General features: G+C 47.2%; 1 protein-coding gene across 2 annotated transcripts in view; it reads left to right on the plus strand.

The window, feature by feature from the left end:
- Window positions 1–19,956, plus strand: part of Dgkg (diacylglycerol kinase gamma) — a 194,191-nt gene that overhangs the window by 140,162 nt on the left and 34,073 nt on the right. For both annotated transcript variants that reach the window (XM_052158095.1, XM_052158094.1), the window contains exons 21-22: window positions 217–307; window positions 19,124–19,301. In XM_052158095.1, coding sequence (XP_052014055.1) covers window positions 217–307; window positions 19,124–19,301 — 269 coding nt within the window. The remainder of the gene's footprint in view (window positions 1–216; window positions 308–19,123; window positions 19,302–19,956) is intronic.

Raw genomic sequence — 19,956 nt, forward strand, 5'->3', positions numbered from 1 at the left:
AGTCCATGGTGTCTAAGATATGAGCAGATTTTCTAACTTTCTGACAAGAATGTGTTGGTAAAATTTTCTGTTCCTTGATGATCTGATTGACAAGCAATTTTAAGAACAGGAACTTTGGGGGCTCTGGTCCTCAGAGGCCAAAGAACAGAGCTATTTCTCAGGACCAGTTCAAGTACAGAATATTGATTGAAAATATCTCTCTCCTTCATGATCCAGGATGAAGAACAAGCTGTGGTATTTTGAATTTGGTACCTCGGAAACCTTTGCAGCCACCTGCAAGAAACTCAATGACCACATAGAGCTGGAGGTAAGCTCCCATGTGGAGAGGCCGCTCCAACTGATACAGTTCCCAGAGCATCCCATACCCACCCTCAGGACACATCCTCTTGAGTCTTTCAGAAATGACCCTAAGTCTAGTCTATGTCATTTGGATCATCCTGCCCCCAACCCAATAGTCTACACAACATTACTCGGAGGGCTTTAATTGTTGTTCGTATCTTGTGCAAGTGAATCCTTGGGGTTCCGGGATCCTTAGAGCTATAGTCATTCTGACCCTCAACCATGCTTTTCCACTGAAAGAGGTAAAGATGGTTGGTTAGCACCTAACATGGGAGGGGAGGTGCCTTTGGGTGGAGAGTTGACTGGGCATCCTTCCTGTCAGCTGCCTCAAGGAGCAGACCACCAAGTGCCTTGGCCCAGTCCTGTGGACTGTAGCCTGTACAGTGACACAGTCCCTCAGAGCTGAAAAGCTCTTTTGCTACCATCTTGAAATGTTGAACAGTTTTTTTCCCTTCTTTCTTTCTTTTTAAACAATATGCATCTTTTTTTAAATTTTATTTATTTTTGTGTATATGACTGTTTTGGCATATGATTGCATGTAAACCACATGTGTCCCTGTGCCCATGGAGATTAGAAGAGGGCTAGAGATTCCCTAGAACTAGAGATAGAAATGGTCGTGAGCCACCAGGTGGGTGCTGGGACTTGAACCTGGGTCCACTGCCAGAGCAGTCTATGCTCTCGGCCACTAAGCCATCTCTCCAGCCCCTTGAACGATGTTTTTACACAAAGAGCTGTGCATCGACAGTTTGAACTGGGCCCACGATTATGCCGCTCATCCTGTTGGTGTTTTCCTGAGACTTCCAGCGCTTGTAGTAGCGTGCCTCAGCCCGTTTGCCTGTGGGCGCCCCTTGTCTGCTTCCTGCCCCACTTCTGCAGGACTGTGCTTCTCAAGTCTTCTCACTGACTGCTAGGAGCATGTCTGTTGCCAGTCAGAGACCCAGTTTCTATGCACACCCGTGTCTTCACTTGCTGGGCTTCAGTTTATGGATTCTTTGCTAACAATCCCACCTTCTCATGGAATTCATGCCTTTACCCTTGAGAAAAACATAGTCAGGCATGTGAGAAAAATCTCCTATCATCTGCCCCCCTCCACTCCCAACCCCCCCCCCCAAAAAAATCTGTTCTAGAACCTTCTGTGAGAGCCATGATCCTCAAATGAGGCTGGGTCACTCCTCTGATAGGAGAATTAAGCCTGTGGCAGAGGAAAGCCCTGCTCACAGGGAGTGTTCACAAACACAAGGCAGAGCCAGAGGTTCCACAAGGCTCTCTTCCTGACTCATCTGCAGGGCTCTACTTTTGGTTGCCGGGTTACTGAGCTTGGCCACAGGACCGAGGTCCAAAGGCCAAGAACCTGTGTCTCCAGGTGATGAATGTCTAGGCCACCACCTACACCTGGGAGCAGCCAGTTCTCCTAATTTACACATAAATACAGTGCCTGGGAGCTGTAGCTAAAGCGGCAGCTCGGTAAACAGATCTGTGTGCACTCTCCCACTTGGCACTGTTCTCTGTTGGGGTCTTTTTAAATATCCCACAAGTGAGGGACTGCCCTGCCTAACCGCGGCCAGCTGCAGAACCACAGCGAGTTCTTGTTCTCCCCGCAGCTGGCCTTGACACTGTGCCCAGAATACAGCAGCTCAGCTTCCCTGCCTCTCTGGCCGGCCCCACTGGCTCCAGGCTGGCCATGCCCAACAGTCCCCTTGGAGCTGAGGACACAGTCACACTTCCTCAACCACACAGGGAGTTGGTGGCAAAAGGCAGTGCTGCTTCAGGAGGGGGTGGGCTTTCTTGTTGGGTGTGGCTGGGAGCTTTAAGAAGCACTTCTCATTTTCTTTATCTCAATAATAACTCTTTTCAGTGTTTATGCATGACAGTAAGCTTTGGGAGTCAGAGCTAGGACATGTGACAGTGGGTTGGCTCACAGTGGATTAGGACAGGCACCATTTCTACATCCAGAGGACAGTGGTGGGTAGTCCTGGGTGGTATGATCAAGAGAAGACTCTGAAAGACAGAGGGGAGGGCAGGTGAGTGACAGATCTGAGGAGGGAGAGACAAGGAAGCCGGCCTTCCATATGTGGCCACTCCACACCACAGCCTGCAGAGGCAGCACAGGATTCACCAGCTCCTGGTCAGCCAACTAACTAAGAAGGACACCGTTCAGACACTACTGCCCTTCACTGCGTCCTAAGCTGCAAGAGCAGGGAGTCATCCCCACCAAGTGGAAACACAAGCCGAGACTGGGAGAAAAGAGAAAGGAGGGAAGAGATGAAGGAACAGGATAAGTCAGTGCTCCAGCTGTCTGCCATAACACCTCAGTGTCTGCTCTGATAACCCAGAGAGACAAGTACTATTACATTTTAAAAATAAGGCTCAGACACATCCAGTAACTGGGAAGAGAAGACTCCAGGTGTTCTGGAGTGAGGGGAGCTTAGAAACTACTAAATAAACTTATCCACTAGGCATTAAATCTCAGAAGCTCCTCCAACCTCAATATCTTCCTCCTTCCTGGTGTGTGTGTGTGTGTGTTTATGTATTTGTATACACACGTGTATAAGTCAGTATTTGTGTGTGTATGTATGTGTATGCATGTGAGTATATATGTTTGTGTAAATTGTATACATGAATGTGTGCACACATTTGTGTGCATTATTGCATACAGCATCTTTTTGTGTATGCATATTTGCATGTATGTGTATATGTGTGTAGGTATGTATTTATGTGTATGTGTGTAATGTGTGTGCTGGTATGTGTATGTGTGTGCAATGTATGTGCTGGTATATGTTTGTATGTGTATAAGCATGTGTGCATATGTATGTGTGTGCGCTGGTCTATGTTTTAACATATTTGTATGTGTATATGCGTGTGTGTATGAGAATATGGAACTCCATCTGAGTTCAGGCAGCTGCGGCATCCTGCTGAGGAGTGCTAGGCACAATCCTAGCAGCATCCACCTGAGGAAGGAAGGAAGGAAGGAAGGAAGGAAGGAAGGAAGGAAGGAAAGAAAGAAAGAAGGAAGGAAGGCAGGAACAAGAAAAAGCAGAGGACCGAGCCAAAGTTTACAGAAGTTTTTCTCACACAGCACCTCATTTCTCTTGACCTACAGAACGTGAAGGACTGCGTATTCATGCTCTTAATTGGAGCATGAGGGAATCTGAAGGTGAGAATTTAGCGCTGCAAACAGGCACAGTGATGAGGACACAGGGCAGATAGCAGAGTTTGGGACAAGCTGATAGTGACAGTAAGCAGGCTAGCCAGACTGGTGGTGAGGGCCTGAGTTCCCACACCAGGCAAGGGACATGTAATCTCTAAGCTGGGAGCAGAGAGAGGGAGTCCTGTCCCTCAAGTCTAGCTGACTCAGAGTGCTCCAGGTTTAGGACAGAGTCAGTCTGAGAAAGTAGATAATTGTGGAGGAACAAAGCAATCTCTAGGCTACACACATGTGCACGTGTACACACACACACACACACACACACACACACACACACACACACACACACGCACGCACATTCATAGACACATATTCCTGTAAAATCACATATACCACATGCACAAAAAGTCATGAACACACACACATGCACAGGCATGAATATGCATGCAAAACTGCACATGTCAAACACACATATTTGTATACACACACACACACAAAGTTGAATGGCTAACATAAAAGGCTATTTTTTTTTTCAGGTAAAACTGCCATTAAATGACATAGACAGGGCCTCTTTCTTTCAGATTGGTGGGCAGTTGAGACTAGGAAACTTGATCCCATCTCTGACGCAATGTTCACGTCCCACACAAGTAGAGAGAATTGTGCACAGAGCACACAAAGCTTGTTAAATGCCCACTTAGCTCGTGCAGAGAAACCAGATGCAAAGAGGCTCATTAAACTACAGGAGTCAGATCTCTGTGGATCCGGTTCTAACAGCCCAGCCCAGTGCCTCAGGCAGGGGAGAGGTACTCCCCCCCTCACCCCATCTCTCTCTCATCCCCCCAACCCCCCACCCCTACCTCCCCCCACCCCCGCCAGTATTCACTGTTCACCTGAGGAAACTGAGATTCACAGGATTGTTCTGTATTTGGGCTCAGGGACTTACTAGCCGGATGTGGATGTCCATGCCTCCGTGTTTTTACCCATTAAAAAAGAGGTTCAGGAAGACAGCCTAGCTCCCAAGGACATTAGTTATGTTCCCAGGACTTGATGTTAAGTCTCACAGAATCTACAAAGCAGCCCCACTTAGAAAGTGTCCTAATTACTTTTTTACAGCAGGAAGGCAGGCTGAGAGACTGTTGGATTTTACCTGAGTCCACAGCCTGGCAGGTCTGACTCAGACTTGAGTCAGGATTGGCTTGGGAGCTTTAGAGCAGTGTGTGTCCTATCTGCTGACTGGTCAGTATTTTGTCCGTTTTGCTATTTCAGATAAATTTAAAAAACAGGCATGAAGCGATTTGCTTACAACAAGGAAGCAATAAGAAATATATGGCAAATACCCCTTAGAGTGTTCCACTTAAGGGAACCGTAGGCCCACCCCTGAGCAGGGTACTCAGTTGCTTGTCAGTGCAGTCTGGGATGACCAGGCCAGGCCAGCCGTGTCCAAGGCTATCTCTCAGAGTTGGCTGCTGAGACGCCCTTTATGTTTCTCCTAATCTGACTTCACCTGACTGGAACGGGGCGGGGGATGGGGGAATCAGGCTTGGAGTGGGGAGCAGCATTGAGTCACCGCCCCCACCTTAGGCCCAGGATAGCCTTGCCAAGGATCTTAAAGGTTTTTCCAAGCTAGGTGGGGCAAAGCGGGCAGGCTTCAACTGGAGTACTCATCTTCCATTCTGGGGAAATAGTTAAAAATAAGAAATCCCCCAAGTTGTTGGTATTTAATCTAATTTTTAAGATAGTGTTCACTAAAAAAAAAAAAAAAAAAAAAAAAAAAAAAGGCTACTGCTTCCACTAATATGGACCTAGATGAGAAGGTTGTTCAAATCTGGAAGCTGCTCAGAACAGTTACCCAGAGCATAGGGGGGAGGGGAGGGTGTCTGTACATCAATTACCTTCTTTTATTAAAGATTTGGGAAAATACAAGGAGGTATTAAGAACATAGATCTACTTCCTTTTCATTCAATATTTATCAATATTGCGACATTCCTTTAAACAGTTTTTGATCAAAGAAATAAATTATAGGTAAAACAGAGGTCCCCATCACCTGCCTTCTTCTTCCTTTAACACACACACACACACACACACACACACACAGAGAGAGAGAGAGAGAGAGAGAGAGAGAGAGAGAGATGCAAACATAGTGTTCTGTGATCACTTCTAGACAAAATGGAGGTGGTTTGCTATTTGAGTGATGATTTGGCTTTGAGTTTTTGTTTTGTTTGCCATCGTTGCATTTTGTGTTTGTGTTTTAAGAGTCTTGCTGTATAGGCTGCTTAAGCTGGCTTCAAAACCACAACCCCCCTGCCTCAGCCCCACCTTCCATACCATCATTCTAAGATTATCGGTCTGTGGGGTGACACCCCGCTGCTTCCACACTTTTAACTGCTCTCTAGTGCTCCACACAAGCCCAGCCCACTGTCAGTTATGAGGTCATGAAGCTAGAGCGAAGACAAGGCCATGGGAAGGTCACCGCCTGAGGGAGTAGTCTGGCTATGCACACTAACCAGGAAGTGTCCGTGGCCCCTCTGATCCAGCAGGTGCCTCTCCATCTGCTCCTGAAGAACTTGCTGTGTCCAAGCTTAAGCACATGGGGTGCCACCATGCAGGGCCTTTACTGCAGGGAAACGAAACTGACCCAGATGGGCATCATAACAATACTTTAGAAAAACAAAGTGGGTGAAGACACTAACTGCCACTGACTTGTACATTTTAACAAGCTTGTTTGTACATACATTTAACGTCCATTAAAATGTTCAGGCCTCTTTCAACTAAAAATTTAAAAAAGGGAGTTTTCAGGGACTTGTGCAGCAACATCATCCAACCTAGTGGATGGCTGGGATCTTTGTGTGTGTGTGTGTGTGTGTGTGTGTGTGTGTAGAGAAGCTTCATAACACAGGGCATGGAGATCCGGGTTACACACCTTTAATCCCGGATCATGGGAGAACAAGGCATGAAGACCAGGCCCTGACAGCCAGGGCTACCCAGAGAAATGCCGTCTTGAGAAGAAAAAGCAAAAAGCAGGGTGGTCAGTCTGTAATCCTAGGACTCAGAAGGCTGAGACTGGAAGATTCCTGGGGAGTCTATTCATCCCAGATAGGAAAACCACAACAGACTTGTAACCACAGTACAGATAGCACAGAAGACAAATTTGGTGAACCAGTGAGTTTTATTGGAGTTCCTTACATGAACATGGGTGAGGGGCTATTTACAGGAGCAGAAGTGAATCAAAGACAGCTTGGTCACCAAAGCCCACCCCAGCATGGGTGACAGCTCGCAAAGCTGGAAACATGGAGCGTACTGCACAGCCTCCAGGGGCCTCAACAGGTTGGAGCATGTGCTTTCCAAGTGCCACAGTTGGTTTAAATCCCTTCTAGGCAGCTGGTCTGGTCTCAAGAATCTTTGCAACTTTGGCTCTGCCAGTCTGGCAAAGAGGGTCCTAGACAATCTGGTCAGTTTCAGGAACTTCCTGGAGCTATTTTGAGTTGTTTAGCTGCCTATTTATAGAGCTTCTCCATGGGGTAGAAAGTTTCAATCTCAGAGGAAACTGTTACACAACGATAGTAAATGCCTTTACTCCCAGACTCACCTTGACAATCTCACCAATGCCGTTTTCAAAAGACTTCATATTCAAGGACTTCACAGGTTAATTAGCTTGATCAATTCAATCATCCAGATCATCCAGTGTAGAAAGAAAAGAAAAGGAAAAAGAAAACCACAGCTCCTGGGGACTAGCTGGCCATTATCTGATCTTGCCCACCCCACCCGGCTGTTTTGCACACCGCTTTAATTTGGAAGGGAAGAAATCTTGAAACTCTGGTTACTTCTGGGATGGTGTGAACTTCATTAACCTTTCAGAGCATGGAGCAAATAAGTGGGAAGGGCTCCCCTGCCCAGCCAACCAGAGTAGATTAAATGGCTGCATCATCATGGGAGAAGGAAGTGAGAAAACTGCTACAGATAGAGCTAGGGCATCTTGGGGTGAGAGTCTCCTGGTGAGTTGCCTTCCTCAATCAAGCCAATCCGCTGTCCCGCCCCCACCCCTTCGTGTCCTGCACAGCCACAACAGCCACAACAGCCACAACTGCCACAACAGCCACAACAGCCACAACAGCCACAACAGCCACAACAGCCACAACAGCCACAACAGCCACAACGCTGCCTCTTAGCCTCTTTAGGGCAGCTCTGGCCACTTTGGGTTTTCTTTCTTAGCCTCTCCACCAGGTCCCAGTGATCCAGTAGAACCTTCCTTGGTTTCTTAACTGCTTTCTCCTAAAATGTGTGCTACTCTTTCCTGATTTCAAATGTCAAAATGAGAAGTGCATCAGAAAATACCGAGAAGCAAAAAAGAAAGAACAAAGAAGATGAAAACAGAGAACAGTGAGCAGCCACCACATCAAGCAGGTGCCAACAGTGCCAGGGTTCCTGGCCTCTTTTAGTCCATGATGCTGTGAAGCTTCTGGAGGACCTGTGATTTATTCTGTGGCCTTGTTTAAACTTCGTCTTCAAACATGGCACCATGATGCCTTCCTACCTTTTCCCAGCGCGCTGACCACAAGTCTCATGGACTCAGCGTTGTTCCGCTGACTCAGGACAAACTGTTTTTTGCTAATTCTCCTTGTGAAATCCCATTGTTTGCTCTCAGATCTGATGCAACTTCTCCTCTCCCTCAAGTGACCCTCTTCTTTTATTTCCTGCTGGTGTGCACCCTGTAGTTTGGTCAAGCCTGTCTGTCTATATGCTTTTACTTTTCTGTCCTCTTCTGTTGCCTTTGTTTTTTGTGAATTGCTTTGATTTTCCTTTGTCTTCAGATTCCTGACAATACCGTACTTTGTGTCTTCCAAGGACTTGGGAATGACTTTTAAAGATTAAGCCTCTTGCCTATGTTTCCTCAAAAAACAGCTGGGTGGTATGCAGTGTGTCTGATAGGTTGGCCCCAGAAAGTCACAGAGGACCAGGGTAGGGCTCCCATCACTGACAGTTAAAGCGCTGTCCCCAGCAAATTTCTGGAAGACTCTGTCAGATAACCTCTGCCCTCAGAGAGCTTAGTTTTATGGCTGCCAAAGTCCCTTGGTAAAAGAGTAACTTCCCCCAAGCAATGTGTCTTTTAAGGTAAGAAAGCAATATATTAGCTTCCTTAGGAATTCCAGGATACTGAAGATTTTGTGCTCTTTCTTACCACACTCCACAATCCAGTCACTTCAGGGAAGAAAAATATTCTTATCCTTTTTATTCCCCTTTACAGCTTGACTGTCAAACAAAGAATATAATAAACAAATATGACTTATGGGCTGCAGAAGAGAAATCTGTATTTCTAAGGCCAGCGAGGTTATAAAAGGAAAAAAAAAAATTGACTCTTTAATGAGGGGTAGAGACACTGACACAGGATTGACTAAATGTCCTTATACACAAACACCTCAAATCAATTACAACCCACAATCCTAGCATTTCCATGGAATGTCTTATTTAACCCTCAGAACAACTCTGTACCCCATACAGTTTTGTATTATTTTCGTTATTTTCATAAATTCTCATGAAAAATATATATATAGTTTATTCACCATTAAATGCACAGTGGTCCGGGCCTTTAAATCCTAGCAGAGGAAGGTAAATGGATCACTGTGAGTTGGAGGTCAATCTAATCTACATAGCAAGTTCCAGGCCAGCCAAGGCTACACAGTGAGACCCTGCCTTAAAATAAATACTCTAAGGCCAGGTGAGTTCCACACCTTGGTCTGTGAAGCCAGCCCCACACGTCTTCCACAATGCCAGGGTACCCACCGAGGGACAGCTCTGCATACCACGCGTGCAGCCCACCTAATATGCATGGACATGGAGTTGACAGGCGCCCCCTCAGGGCTCGACGTGTGCATCGGACAGTGAGCTTTCTGAAGCAAGGACTTTCTTTTCATCTGGCAGTCAAAGAGCCCAGAGGAATTAATTTCTCAGTAGTGATTTGTTGACAGTAAAGTTGAATCGATGTGTGAAAACCTCATATTCGGTATGAACACGAATAAAAATTACCAGCGACCACCTGAAGTCACACTTTTTTGTTGGCAGCCGCTAGAATCCAAGGGAGCCACCTGCTCTGTTGGTAACAGGAAGAGGGAAATGGATGGCCGAGCTAATAGCCTGGCACTCGAGAGTGGGAAGATAGCCTACACACCGCTCTGCGCTGTCCAGAGGGTCTGGACAACTGGGAACCAGGACAGGAAATGCCAGGCTCTCCCACTTCTTTCCCACCGAACTGAGTTAAAACAGTGAGTGGGCAGGGCCAGGACGGCAGTGAGGATGGAGGACAGTGATCCTGCAAGGCAGAAGAAGGCCTCCACCCTGAGCCCTGCTCCTTGCCCAGGCCTACCTGCCCTGGAGCCCTGCCAGGTTCTAAGGCTACCAGTCCTGTTCCGCTTAATGGGGTTGAACTCTCAGAAAACCCCATCCAGTCCATTGGCCTCAGCTCTCCAGAGAGCCAGAAGCTTTGCCTGCTACATCTGCAGCCAGAGCAAGAAAGCCCTACAGCACCAAAGTTTTTCTAAGCTTCGGGAGGTGGAGCTATGGAGAGGAAATGGCTTATCCCTCTGTCCAAATCTGAAGCCACCCGCCACCATGAGCTCTGAGAAGCAGCAGTTTTGTTTTGGAAACTGGCACCCAGTGCAGGCTCACTCCTGGATATGAACTTGAGCCCCGCCCCCACCCCAGCTGCAACACTCCACTTCCAGCCTCTCTGCCAAAATCCCCTTCCAGCTGCCCCCGTCAAAGGCACCATTGTGCCCTCCTGGCAGAGCAACAGAGTAAGGCTAAAGAGGAAGCAAACATTTTCTGCCCATGGGATGTTCTTGAGCAGGTTGTGTGTGTATGGCTTCAATGCCACATTCCTTGAGCCCACACAAATTCACCAGAACACCGTCATTCCTGTCACAGATGGCAGCTCACTTTCCTAGCTAGCCCACCACAGCTAACTGTCACAGAATGTGGGGCACACAGCTGGGGTGTCAAGGCTGGGCAGAAACAGAGATCAGGACAACACTTTTCAAAACAGCACGCAATAGCCTGCCAGAGTAAATTCTGAATTTCGAATCTCTAACTGGAAGGCATTTTGCTTAAACTTACACACTCGACAAAGGAGTCATTGTGGCACATTCTAATAAGCTAGGCTCTTTCTTCCTCTTGATTATTGGAAGGGTAGGAAGCCCCCAAGAAGCCTGATCACGGCTAGAAAGCCTGGGCTTTCAAGGCGTTCTTCCTGACACTGAACAAGAGCTGTGTCCTGTTCCCTGCTATTAGATCCCTAGTTGGCACCAGTTGGAATAAAATAAATATACAGTATCTTATCATCCTCCTCACTCCTCCATTGGACTAACTTTCATAGGGCTAATGATGTATCTTTTACATAGTATCACATTACAACATATAACATTAATTTACAATGATCTATACATTTCTAGTTTCTATATACCTCTACTTATAGATCCATACATAACTCTCCTGACTAATGTTTTAAAAAGATTTGTTTATTTTACGTGTGTCAGTTTTTTTTGCCTACATGTTTGTATGTGTACCATATGTGTGCAGTACTCCTGGAGGCCAGAAGAGGGTGTCATTTCCTGGGAACTGAAGTTACAGACAGTTGTGCGTGCAGGGAACCCAACCCAGGTCCTCTGTAAGAACATCAAGTGCTCTTAAGCACAGCACTATCTCTTCAGCCCCTCCTGACTACTCATGCCTCCTAGGTAACCAAGCACAGCACTAACAGATCTGAAATACATGCTCTTTACATTGGTCTGGCTTCTTGATCTTGTCCCTTGCCTCTCCTACAGAAGACCGGGAAGCTGAGGGAAGATAAGCACTAAGCAGAAGATTGGGAAAGAAAGACCCTCCTTAACTTCACCAAGTCAGTGATTTCTCATCTGCAATAACGTGCATATGAACACTGGCACTGCAGAGCCAAAAAGGATTAGATTTAAAATATATGATGAGCCTGTTTCATAAGTTGCTGAAAATGATGCTATTACCTTACTGCCCTCTACAGACAACAGCTCCTAAAATCATATCCAATAGCCTCTCTAGAGGAACACAGGGCAAGCCATTGCCTGTACCGTTTACCTACATGCCAGGCCCATCCTTGTATGGAGACAGACTGCCTTCCCAAGACTGCTCTCTCCACTCAATGTAGTGCGGTTTCTTCCCAGGAGATGCATATCAGACATTAACTCTGGAAGCATTCACTCTTGTTCCTCTCCAGGGAAAACAAACATAGTGATTTCCCTGGGCTACCTCACTTACACTCACAGAATATTCTCTAATTCTGCAGATAGAAAGGTCCGGGCTTCCTTTTTGGTCTTGTCGCCTGCTGGCCAGACCATCTCTTCCCAGCTCTCCTCTCTGCTGATGCCACTGTATCTTGCGACTGGCTGTAAGCTGGTGTGTTTATGCCTTAGAATAGCTCTTCGGGTTTTTGTTTTTCTGGAGACCTGGCTGGTAAACAGTTAGCAGCACCTGTCTCCGCGCTGAGAAAGCATCTGGGGGCTGGGTCCTGTCTTGGTTCACTCCCATCCCTGCATCTAGCAGAGAGCAAGTCTTGGCTTGTTTTTGATGAATGATTGAATGAATGCCTCTGTCTTCTCTGTCTCTTTGAAGGAGCCTCCCATGCCTCTCCTGTTGGAGTGTGAGATGTGAGACTTCAGCCATAGTCAGAGGATTACCTCCTGCTTAGCATTCACATCTCTCCCTTCCCTGGACTTTTGAGTCCACTTTACCTGGTCATCCATCACTGCACTCATGTAGAGAGGTTGGGCAGATTCATCTGGGGTGGAGATTTTTTGTTGGTGTTCTTTGTGAAACAGCTTGCTTTCCATTTTAGGGATTTCTCCACAAGTGTTTTGGTTTCAATTCACAAGTAGTTACATTGATCACCCAGTATGGCTTAGGCATGCCTGATTCTGTGGAGAACACAGAGCTGTGTGGAACACTCCCCTTACCTTCTACTGAGCTTCATGGCTCCTGGGGGACGTGTGGTAGAATATACACCACATCCAAGGGGGAATCGAACCAATGAAGTGCAGAGAAGGGGAGCTCTGTTTACCTGCTAGCCTGCTAGGGACAGTTTTGAGGAGCTGCTGCATCTCTGGCAGCTTGGGATTTATCAGGCATCAAAGAGGCAGTTTGGACTACATGTGGCAGAAACAAAAGTAACTCCGTGCCCACACAGAGCAATTCAGTCTCTCTAACAGGCAGTTACTAGGGCCCAACTAGTCATCAACCTTAGCTGCTATCTTCTTTCCAAACCAAAGGGGTCAGACCAGACAGGGCCAGCCTTCCCCAGAACCCTAACATACAATCTAGGCTACCAAGCCAATTTCAACCCTGCCTGCCCCTCCCTGTCTTCTCCTGGGTTCTATAAGACTTGAAACTACTAAGCAAGGTTTGATGGAACTCTCTCTTTGCCTGATGCTTGCTGGTGTCCTGTTTCCTTAAAAAAGAGGCAAGAAGGGGAAGGTTGCCCAGCTCACATCAGTTCCCAAACACCTGCCCTTCAGGCTTGGTCTGAAGCTCTGACTTGAAGTCCAGGCATCAATGGAGGCCACCTACCCCAGCCAGAGCCAGTCAAAGGTCAGGATGTGGTCCACCTCCATCTACACTATAATTGAAAGACCTCTCCTATGGATACAGCCCGATATTTCCCCCTCAGCAGGAGAGCTACTCCCTGAATTTCATCACTCACTGGGGAAATCATCCTCAGACTCTGTCTTCAAAAAAGAAAAAGTTCAAGAAATTTATAGTTCAAAAGAAACCCAAGAGATGCATCAACAAAACATGGTAATGCTTTCAGATAACCAGTAATTAAAAGTGGGGAGGGGGCTGTTAAGAAAGTTAAGGAATTACAGTTGCCATTGGAGGGTGGCGATGATGGATTTAATTTGTAAGCCTTTATTGTTTAAAAATAAATACCATTTACATATGAGAGGGAAAAAAATCTAGGTTTGCTGCAGTACAGTATGTGGGGACCCTTGAGGGGACCCTTGAACAAGTTCGGTTGCCAGATGTAACTGTTGTGCCGGGTCTTTCATTTTTCTACTTTTCTGTACTTTTAGAAATAACTATTAAAAAAGATTAAAAGGAGGGGAGGGGAGGGGCACCTCAGAATAATGCAATGACAGTTCAAGAGCCTGAAGCAGTGAGCTCCACCTCCTCTCTCTTAAAACAATCCAGCCTAGTAGTGGGTGGAGCTTTGATACAAAACAAACTTCCTCCAATCCAGAGAAAAATCTGTCTGCGGGTGGTGTGGAGAATCCAGGTTAGGGATAACGCAGTCTAAAAACTGAAACAGGTCGTCAAATAAATAGACTCTCCTTCCCGGAGGACCTGCAGAAAAGGGCCAGTAGAGCTGTAATCCGGAGGCCTCCCCTCCCCATCTTTTCAGGTCAGAGGGGAGGGCCTGCTGCAAGGTTCATGATGCTCTGCCTCCCTCCCCTCTAACGCCGTCGACCCCTTCCGTGAAGACAGAGAGCTGGGAGAGTCTAGGTTTGGCCTACAAATGCAGAAATCCAAAGCATCCAGCTGAGGAGGAGGTGAACACGGGCGCTCAGCATTTGTTTATAGAGGCCTGTGGCCTCTTAACCCTCTAGTCACCTACACATCGATTCTCCAGCCAAAAACCTATCCCCTCTCTGAAGAAGCCAGAACTCTAGGTGCTGGGGCAGCCATGGACTGCAGCCAACAACTGGATGCGCCCAGGGGAGGGAGCTGGGCGGGCTTCGGTGGCCCCTGTCCGCACCCGCACCTGGTAGCGACACCCACAAAGGGAAGGACAATCTGGAGTGCTTGCGCCCCATAGGCTCCGGCTCTGAGCCCCATGCCTGGCTGTAAACGCCTGGGTGAGTGCAGAGCAACCTGCCACCCCGCCCCCCTGCCAGCCCCAGCCTAGCCCAGGGCTCCAGGTTCTCCCTGGAGCCACCCGGAAGGGGGGGGGGCGATGACGTCATGGAACACTTGGAGGATTTAGCTCGGGAGCAGACCTTTGCCAGTGTTCCAGTTCGGCCTACAGAGCTCCATTCCCAGCTCCACTTTTCGAAGAGACTCAGTACAGCAAGCCTTACATCTGGGGGGGGGGGGGGGGGGGAGGGTCATGACCTGGGGGGAGGGGTTCTTCCTGGCCCAGGAAATGGAGGACTCAAATCATGCAGGAGTTAGGAATTGCCTTTGCCTCTGACCAAAATTTGGTCACCGCACCCCCATCTTCTGACTACTTAAAGCACAGAGAGATTAAGAACCAGCCTAGAATCACACAGCAGTCTCACAGAGTGTCCTTTTCTAGGACCTCAGGGTCCTCCCTCCTATTTGCCCTAGTTTACACCGGATGGACGGATAGAGAGAAGACAGTCTATCAAGAGCAGACAGGAGAACTGTTTTCTAGGGAGGAAGCAACAGTTATGGCTACAGAAGACAGAGGACACTTAAAACTGCAAGCAAGAAAAGAAAGGCGACTGTGTGAAATACAGTTTGTCAGGGAGAGTGCTGGTGGCACATTTCTTTGGTTTTGTGGGTGGTTGTTTTTAAAACAAATCTGGACTAGAGACAGGATTTAATAACACTAATGTCTAAGCCCTTATAAGACAGAATGGCAGTGGAAGATTCAATTATTCAAACAACAGCTGCAAGCTGAGTTTTGCTGCAAACCCTGCCTCAGCTTCTCAGACTCATCTCTGGAGTGGAATCTGGTATCCAGGGCCTGCTTTGGCAACCTGTGTCTGCATCTGTGCAAAGCCATGTTCTGTGACCTTGAGCCGGGGCCCTTACCACCCACTGGGGTAGCAATGGTGTCTCCCTCAGCACCAGGCTCCTCAGAGACAAGGCAGACAAAGACAGTTTGGTGCCCAAGGAAGTCTGGCCAGGGGTAGATTGTGACTATCGTTATTTTTCAGAAAGAAAGAAAGACATTTCAATCAACAATGAATAAATTGAGGTGTTATGGAAATTACTCCAACCAGGAAGGGAAGTAGCCATCAGGATCTAAGAAGAGATAAGGACAGGAGACAAATCCAGGCTCAGAGCAGAGGAAAACTCATTTTGTGCAGAAAATTTTTGGCACAGTGACCCAGAGCCTAAATTTCTAATTAGTAGTTGCATAAGAAGTATGGGCTGGTAGGAAGCATTCTGAGATAAACTCCTAACCGATCATGAAATATGTTGAGAAGGAAAGGGGTTCTTGTTTCAAAATTTCTGTGACAGCAACATGGAGTCCAGGATGAGCCCAGGCGTTAAGGGGACTGTTCACTTACACAAAGGCAGCATGTAGCCACATCCAGGAGTAACTGCACAAAGCACACCTCAGGCCTTTAAGCCTGACTCTGGGAAGGCTACCGCCGAGGAGACCGTTACATGATGTTTGAAGCAAAACAAGAAAAAAGTACAAAAGGAAACCTGGAAGGTTTAGTTCAGTAGGGCTCTCCCATGCCTGTGGGGAATGGTCTGGGCTGATGGTTGATGTAGGAGGACCCAGCACTTTGTGGGTGATATCACCCCTGTGTGGATGGTCTGAGCTGTATAAGAAGACAGGCTGAACAGCTATAGGAAGCAAGCAGCACCCCTCTATGGCCTCTGATTCAGTTCCTACTTCCAGGTTCCTGACTTGAGTTCCTGCCCTGACTTCCTTCTGTGATAGACTGTGACCCAGGATGTGTAAGCCAAGTCACACCCTTCCCTCCTTGCCTTGGTTTTGGTCAGTGTTCACCACAACAACAAAAAACAAACTGGAACAGGCCCCAAATTAAAAATGGGGAAACAGATGCTAAAGTCGCCACCATGTCTAAGGAGGAACACGGACAACTTACAAGCCTTGGAAAATTCATGCCTATTTGAGCCCAGGTTGTTGGAAGATTTTAGTATCATTCAGAAGTTACTTTGATAAATCTAGAATATAGGAGATTCTATCCAATGAGAGGCAAGGAGATAAATATCACCCAGTGTCCCAAAGATAAATGGGTATACCATGAAAACTACATATTGAGGTTCTTCTGTCTAATCCCTGGAAGCTAGAGTTGATGATTGGCATCTATGCATAGGTAATATAGTTGACTAAAGATACAATCTTTTATTTCTTTTATTACTTTGGTGGTAAAGGTTGTCAGGGAAAGTCTGACGTGGCACTTAGCAGACTCTTCTGTTTCATCAGGAAGAACACTGGATTGAGGTCTGTAGACCTGCATTTCTATCTTGTCCCACTATTCATAGATCAGATGCCCACAGGGGAGTTGCTTTACTTCACAGGGTCTCCTTTATGAAAGGCGAGGGCAAGTTCTCTTAGGTCTGTCTCATCTCGGAGCTCTGTGATTCCATCCCAAAGTCCATAGGCACTGGTAAGAACGGGGTCCTAAAGACACACTGCATTGATAAACACCTCAGGCTAAGGTTACTACTGTGCTGTGTTAAAGTGATCAAGGAAAGACTTGATCCCTGGTTTTGCCGTTATATGACTTAACCCCCAAATGATGGACAACCCGTGACTAAGACCACAGAATATCGATCGGAACAGGCTGGAGGAGGCTTGAACCAAGAACTAAATAACTAAATAACTAAATGTAAGGTCCTCCATCTAAGCTGTATATTTCAATCCTACATAAGGTCGAGAGAGAAACACATATTAAGAGGAAGGTCAAGGTGACTGAGGTGACACTTTTGCCACTTCAAACAAAAGAGCTGATGAAGCTCTTAACACATCAAGGATAAGGATGGTGGCAGGTAACACATGACACTTTCATGGGTGCTTTGTACATGTCTTGTTTTATGAGCATGATGATGCGATAGAGTTCCAGCTCCAAGAAATACTGGTGTGACTGCCACCTGTCCCACCAGACAGGTCAGCGCTGATGTTTCTGATGTCAGGGACAGTACCATTTAAGCAGGGAATAAATTGTGGTGTGTACAAATCAGAATTATCAAAATATAAAAAGTCTGGCTGGGCGGTGGTGGCGCACACCTTTAATCCCAACACTTGGGAGGCAGAGGCAGGCAGATTTCTGAGTTCGAGGCCAGCCTGGTCTACAGAGTGAGTTCCAGGACAGCCAGGACTACACAGAGAAACACTGTATTGAAAAACCAAAAAGATAAAAGAAAAGAAAGTCTGAAAAGGAGGTCAGAGCAGGGGCCACACTGAGCCCAGAGGAGGGGGAGAAAGACAAATCCTTATGTCTGAGGTCGTTACTGCTTACCCTGACATTTGTATACTTCCGTCTGTGCCCTGGGTGGTACCAAACAGTGTGCCCACTAAAGAGGACGTCCAAAGGCTCCCGTCTCCCGAGTGGAGAAATGAGCTCCCAGTTATCAGAGAAGCTCACTGTATTCTCGTCCTGTGGTTGGAAAACAAGTCAGAGGCGACAACACTGATTAGAGCTTCAAAGAAATCAGGCGGTGGGTGAGTCAGCATGATCATACAGAGGGAGCCCCAACTCTCTCGTCCTCCTCCGGTGAAGACTCTGAAAGTTTGAGTTCTGGCTATTTTAGGCCATTTTCTGTCATTCCCGAGCAGCAAATAACAAAAACTTAGTCCTCACAATTCAGGTTCAGGGTCGAGGAATTGCATGTGGTGGGGCCTTCTCCTCCTGGGAGGCCTGCAGCCTGCAGACCGCAGCACACATGGTTTCTGTCCCCCTCTGACAAGGCTCATGAGATCTGGGGCTCCAGTTCTAGAGACCTCATCTAATCCTAAGTAGGCCCTACCTCTTCATACTGTGACAATGGCATTTACTCCATCTGATGGAGGCATTCAGACCATAGCAGTAGATAGCCCAGGTGACTGCATGCTTTTAACCAGGTGACCGTATGCTTCTGATTGTCCTCCTTTCTTAAAAGAAGCAAAATTTAAAAAACAAAAACAAAAAAAAATATGGACTTTATAGTCACATTCCGCAAATGTGGAGTTTGCCCGTGCATTCGGGATACTAAAGCACATCTCTCTGGGTCTTGTTGTTCTTCTGTACATGAAATAAATCACCAATAATCCTGAGAGACAAGGATCAAAGCTAGTGCAATTTTTTTTTTTTTTTTTTTTTTTTTTTTTTGCTGTGTTGGTAAGCCTCGTGCCAAAATGGAATAGCTTTACAGCTAGGTGAAGCCTTCCAGTCTCTCAGGCCTCCTGGGGGAGGGGGTGGTAGAGAGCAGATAAAGAAACTCAGCTAAATCAGCAAGCACAAGTGCCAGAGCGACACTTAGCACAGCTCTGAGAGACGGGCAGATTGGAAGGCCTCCCAAACCTGAAAGTCTTGCACTTCCTACCAGGCGGAGAGAGGGGATAAAATAAAGGAATAAAAATTGTCATTTGTTGAGAATCTACCTAACACTGGTTTCTGGACCAGAGACAACACAGATCTTCATGGTGATTAGCAAGGGTCCATCTGGGGAGGGGGGTGTAAGGACAAACAAAAGGACAGTTTAGTGACCACCTTGTCTAAATTACATCCATAAGTATTTCTAGCCCTTTGGAAATCCACACTGGATGGCTCCCTCACCACGGTGGCCAAAGCCTTGAGTCTGAGAAGCTGTCAGATGTTTAGTTTCTGTCCGACAGTGATTAGGTGGCTTAGGACCTGCACACCCTTACCATGCGTGCCCCCCCCCACCATGATCTGCTTTCTCTCTGCTTTGCAGTGTGATGGAGTTGAGGTGGACCTGAGCAATATCTTCCTGGAAGGCATTGCCATTCTTAACATTCCCAGCATGTACGGAGGCACCAATCTCTGGGGAGAAACCAAGAAGAACCGGGCTGTGATCCGGGAAAGCAGGAAGAGCGTCACAGACCCAAAGGAGCTGAAATGCTGTGTCCAAGGTAGGCAAGCATGAGAATAATTGCTGCAGCCATTGCCCGGGTGACAGAGCAAGCTGGCAAGCCACCACAGAACCTACATCAGGCTCGAGAAGGCCCCACAGCTGCCAAGGTCCGGGTGCTCTGGAAACAGGCTGACTCACCGGTCCTGGTGTTACAAAGTTCACAATCTAATTGAGAAGGCAAGATTCTTAATGAAGGAGCCCTAGACAATCAGACCAGGCCTCTAGGAGGTCAGGTGCCAAGTGCTGCTCCTGCCTTGGGTACCAGTGTCTGCAAGCAATAGTTCTCAACCTGTTCTCACCTCCCAGAGCAACATCAGACCCCACCCATCACTCCTGCCCCTGGAAGCCCTTCATCCAAATGGCTTCTAGAATTCTCTTGCTCCCAAGTTTTCTTGGCCACCCTCCTGCTTCTCTTTCCTCTGGCCTCTTGATTTTACAGGGTTCCCACACAGGTCTTTGGCCTTCACTATTCTGTCTGAACCTCACTGATAGCCTCGTCCAGTTGTAAGCCTGTGTATAAGCCTGTGATGCTACCAGACCTACCCTGCTGGCCCCATCCCAGACCCCAGGCTCACGCATCCAGCCATCTGTGCCACATATCCTTGGTGTAAGTAACAGACGTGGCCATCTCCGTATGTCCAAGGCCGAACTCC

Source organism: Apodemus sylvaticus, chromosome 15 (assembly GCF_947179515.1).
Source record: "Apodemus sylvaticus chromosome 15, mApoSyl1.1, whole genome shotgun sequence".
Lineage (NCBI taxonomy): Eukaryota > Metazoa > Chordata > Mammalia > Rodentia > Muridae > Apodemus > Apodemus sylvaticus.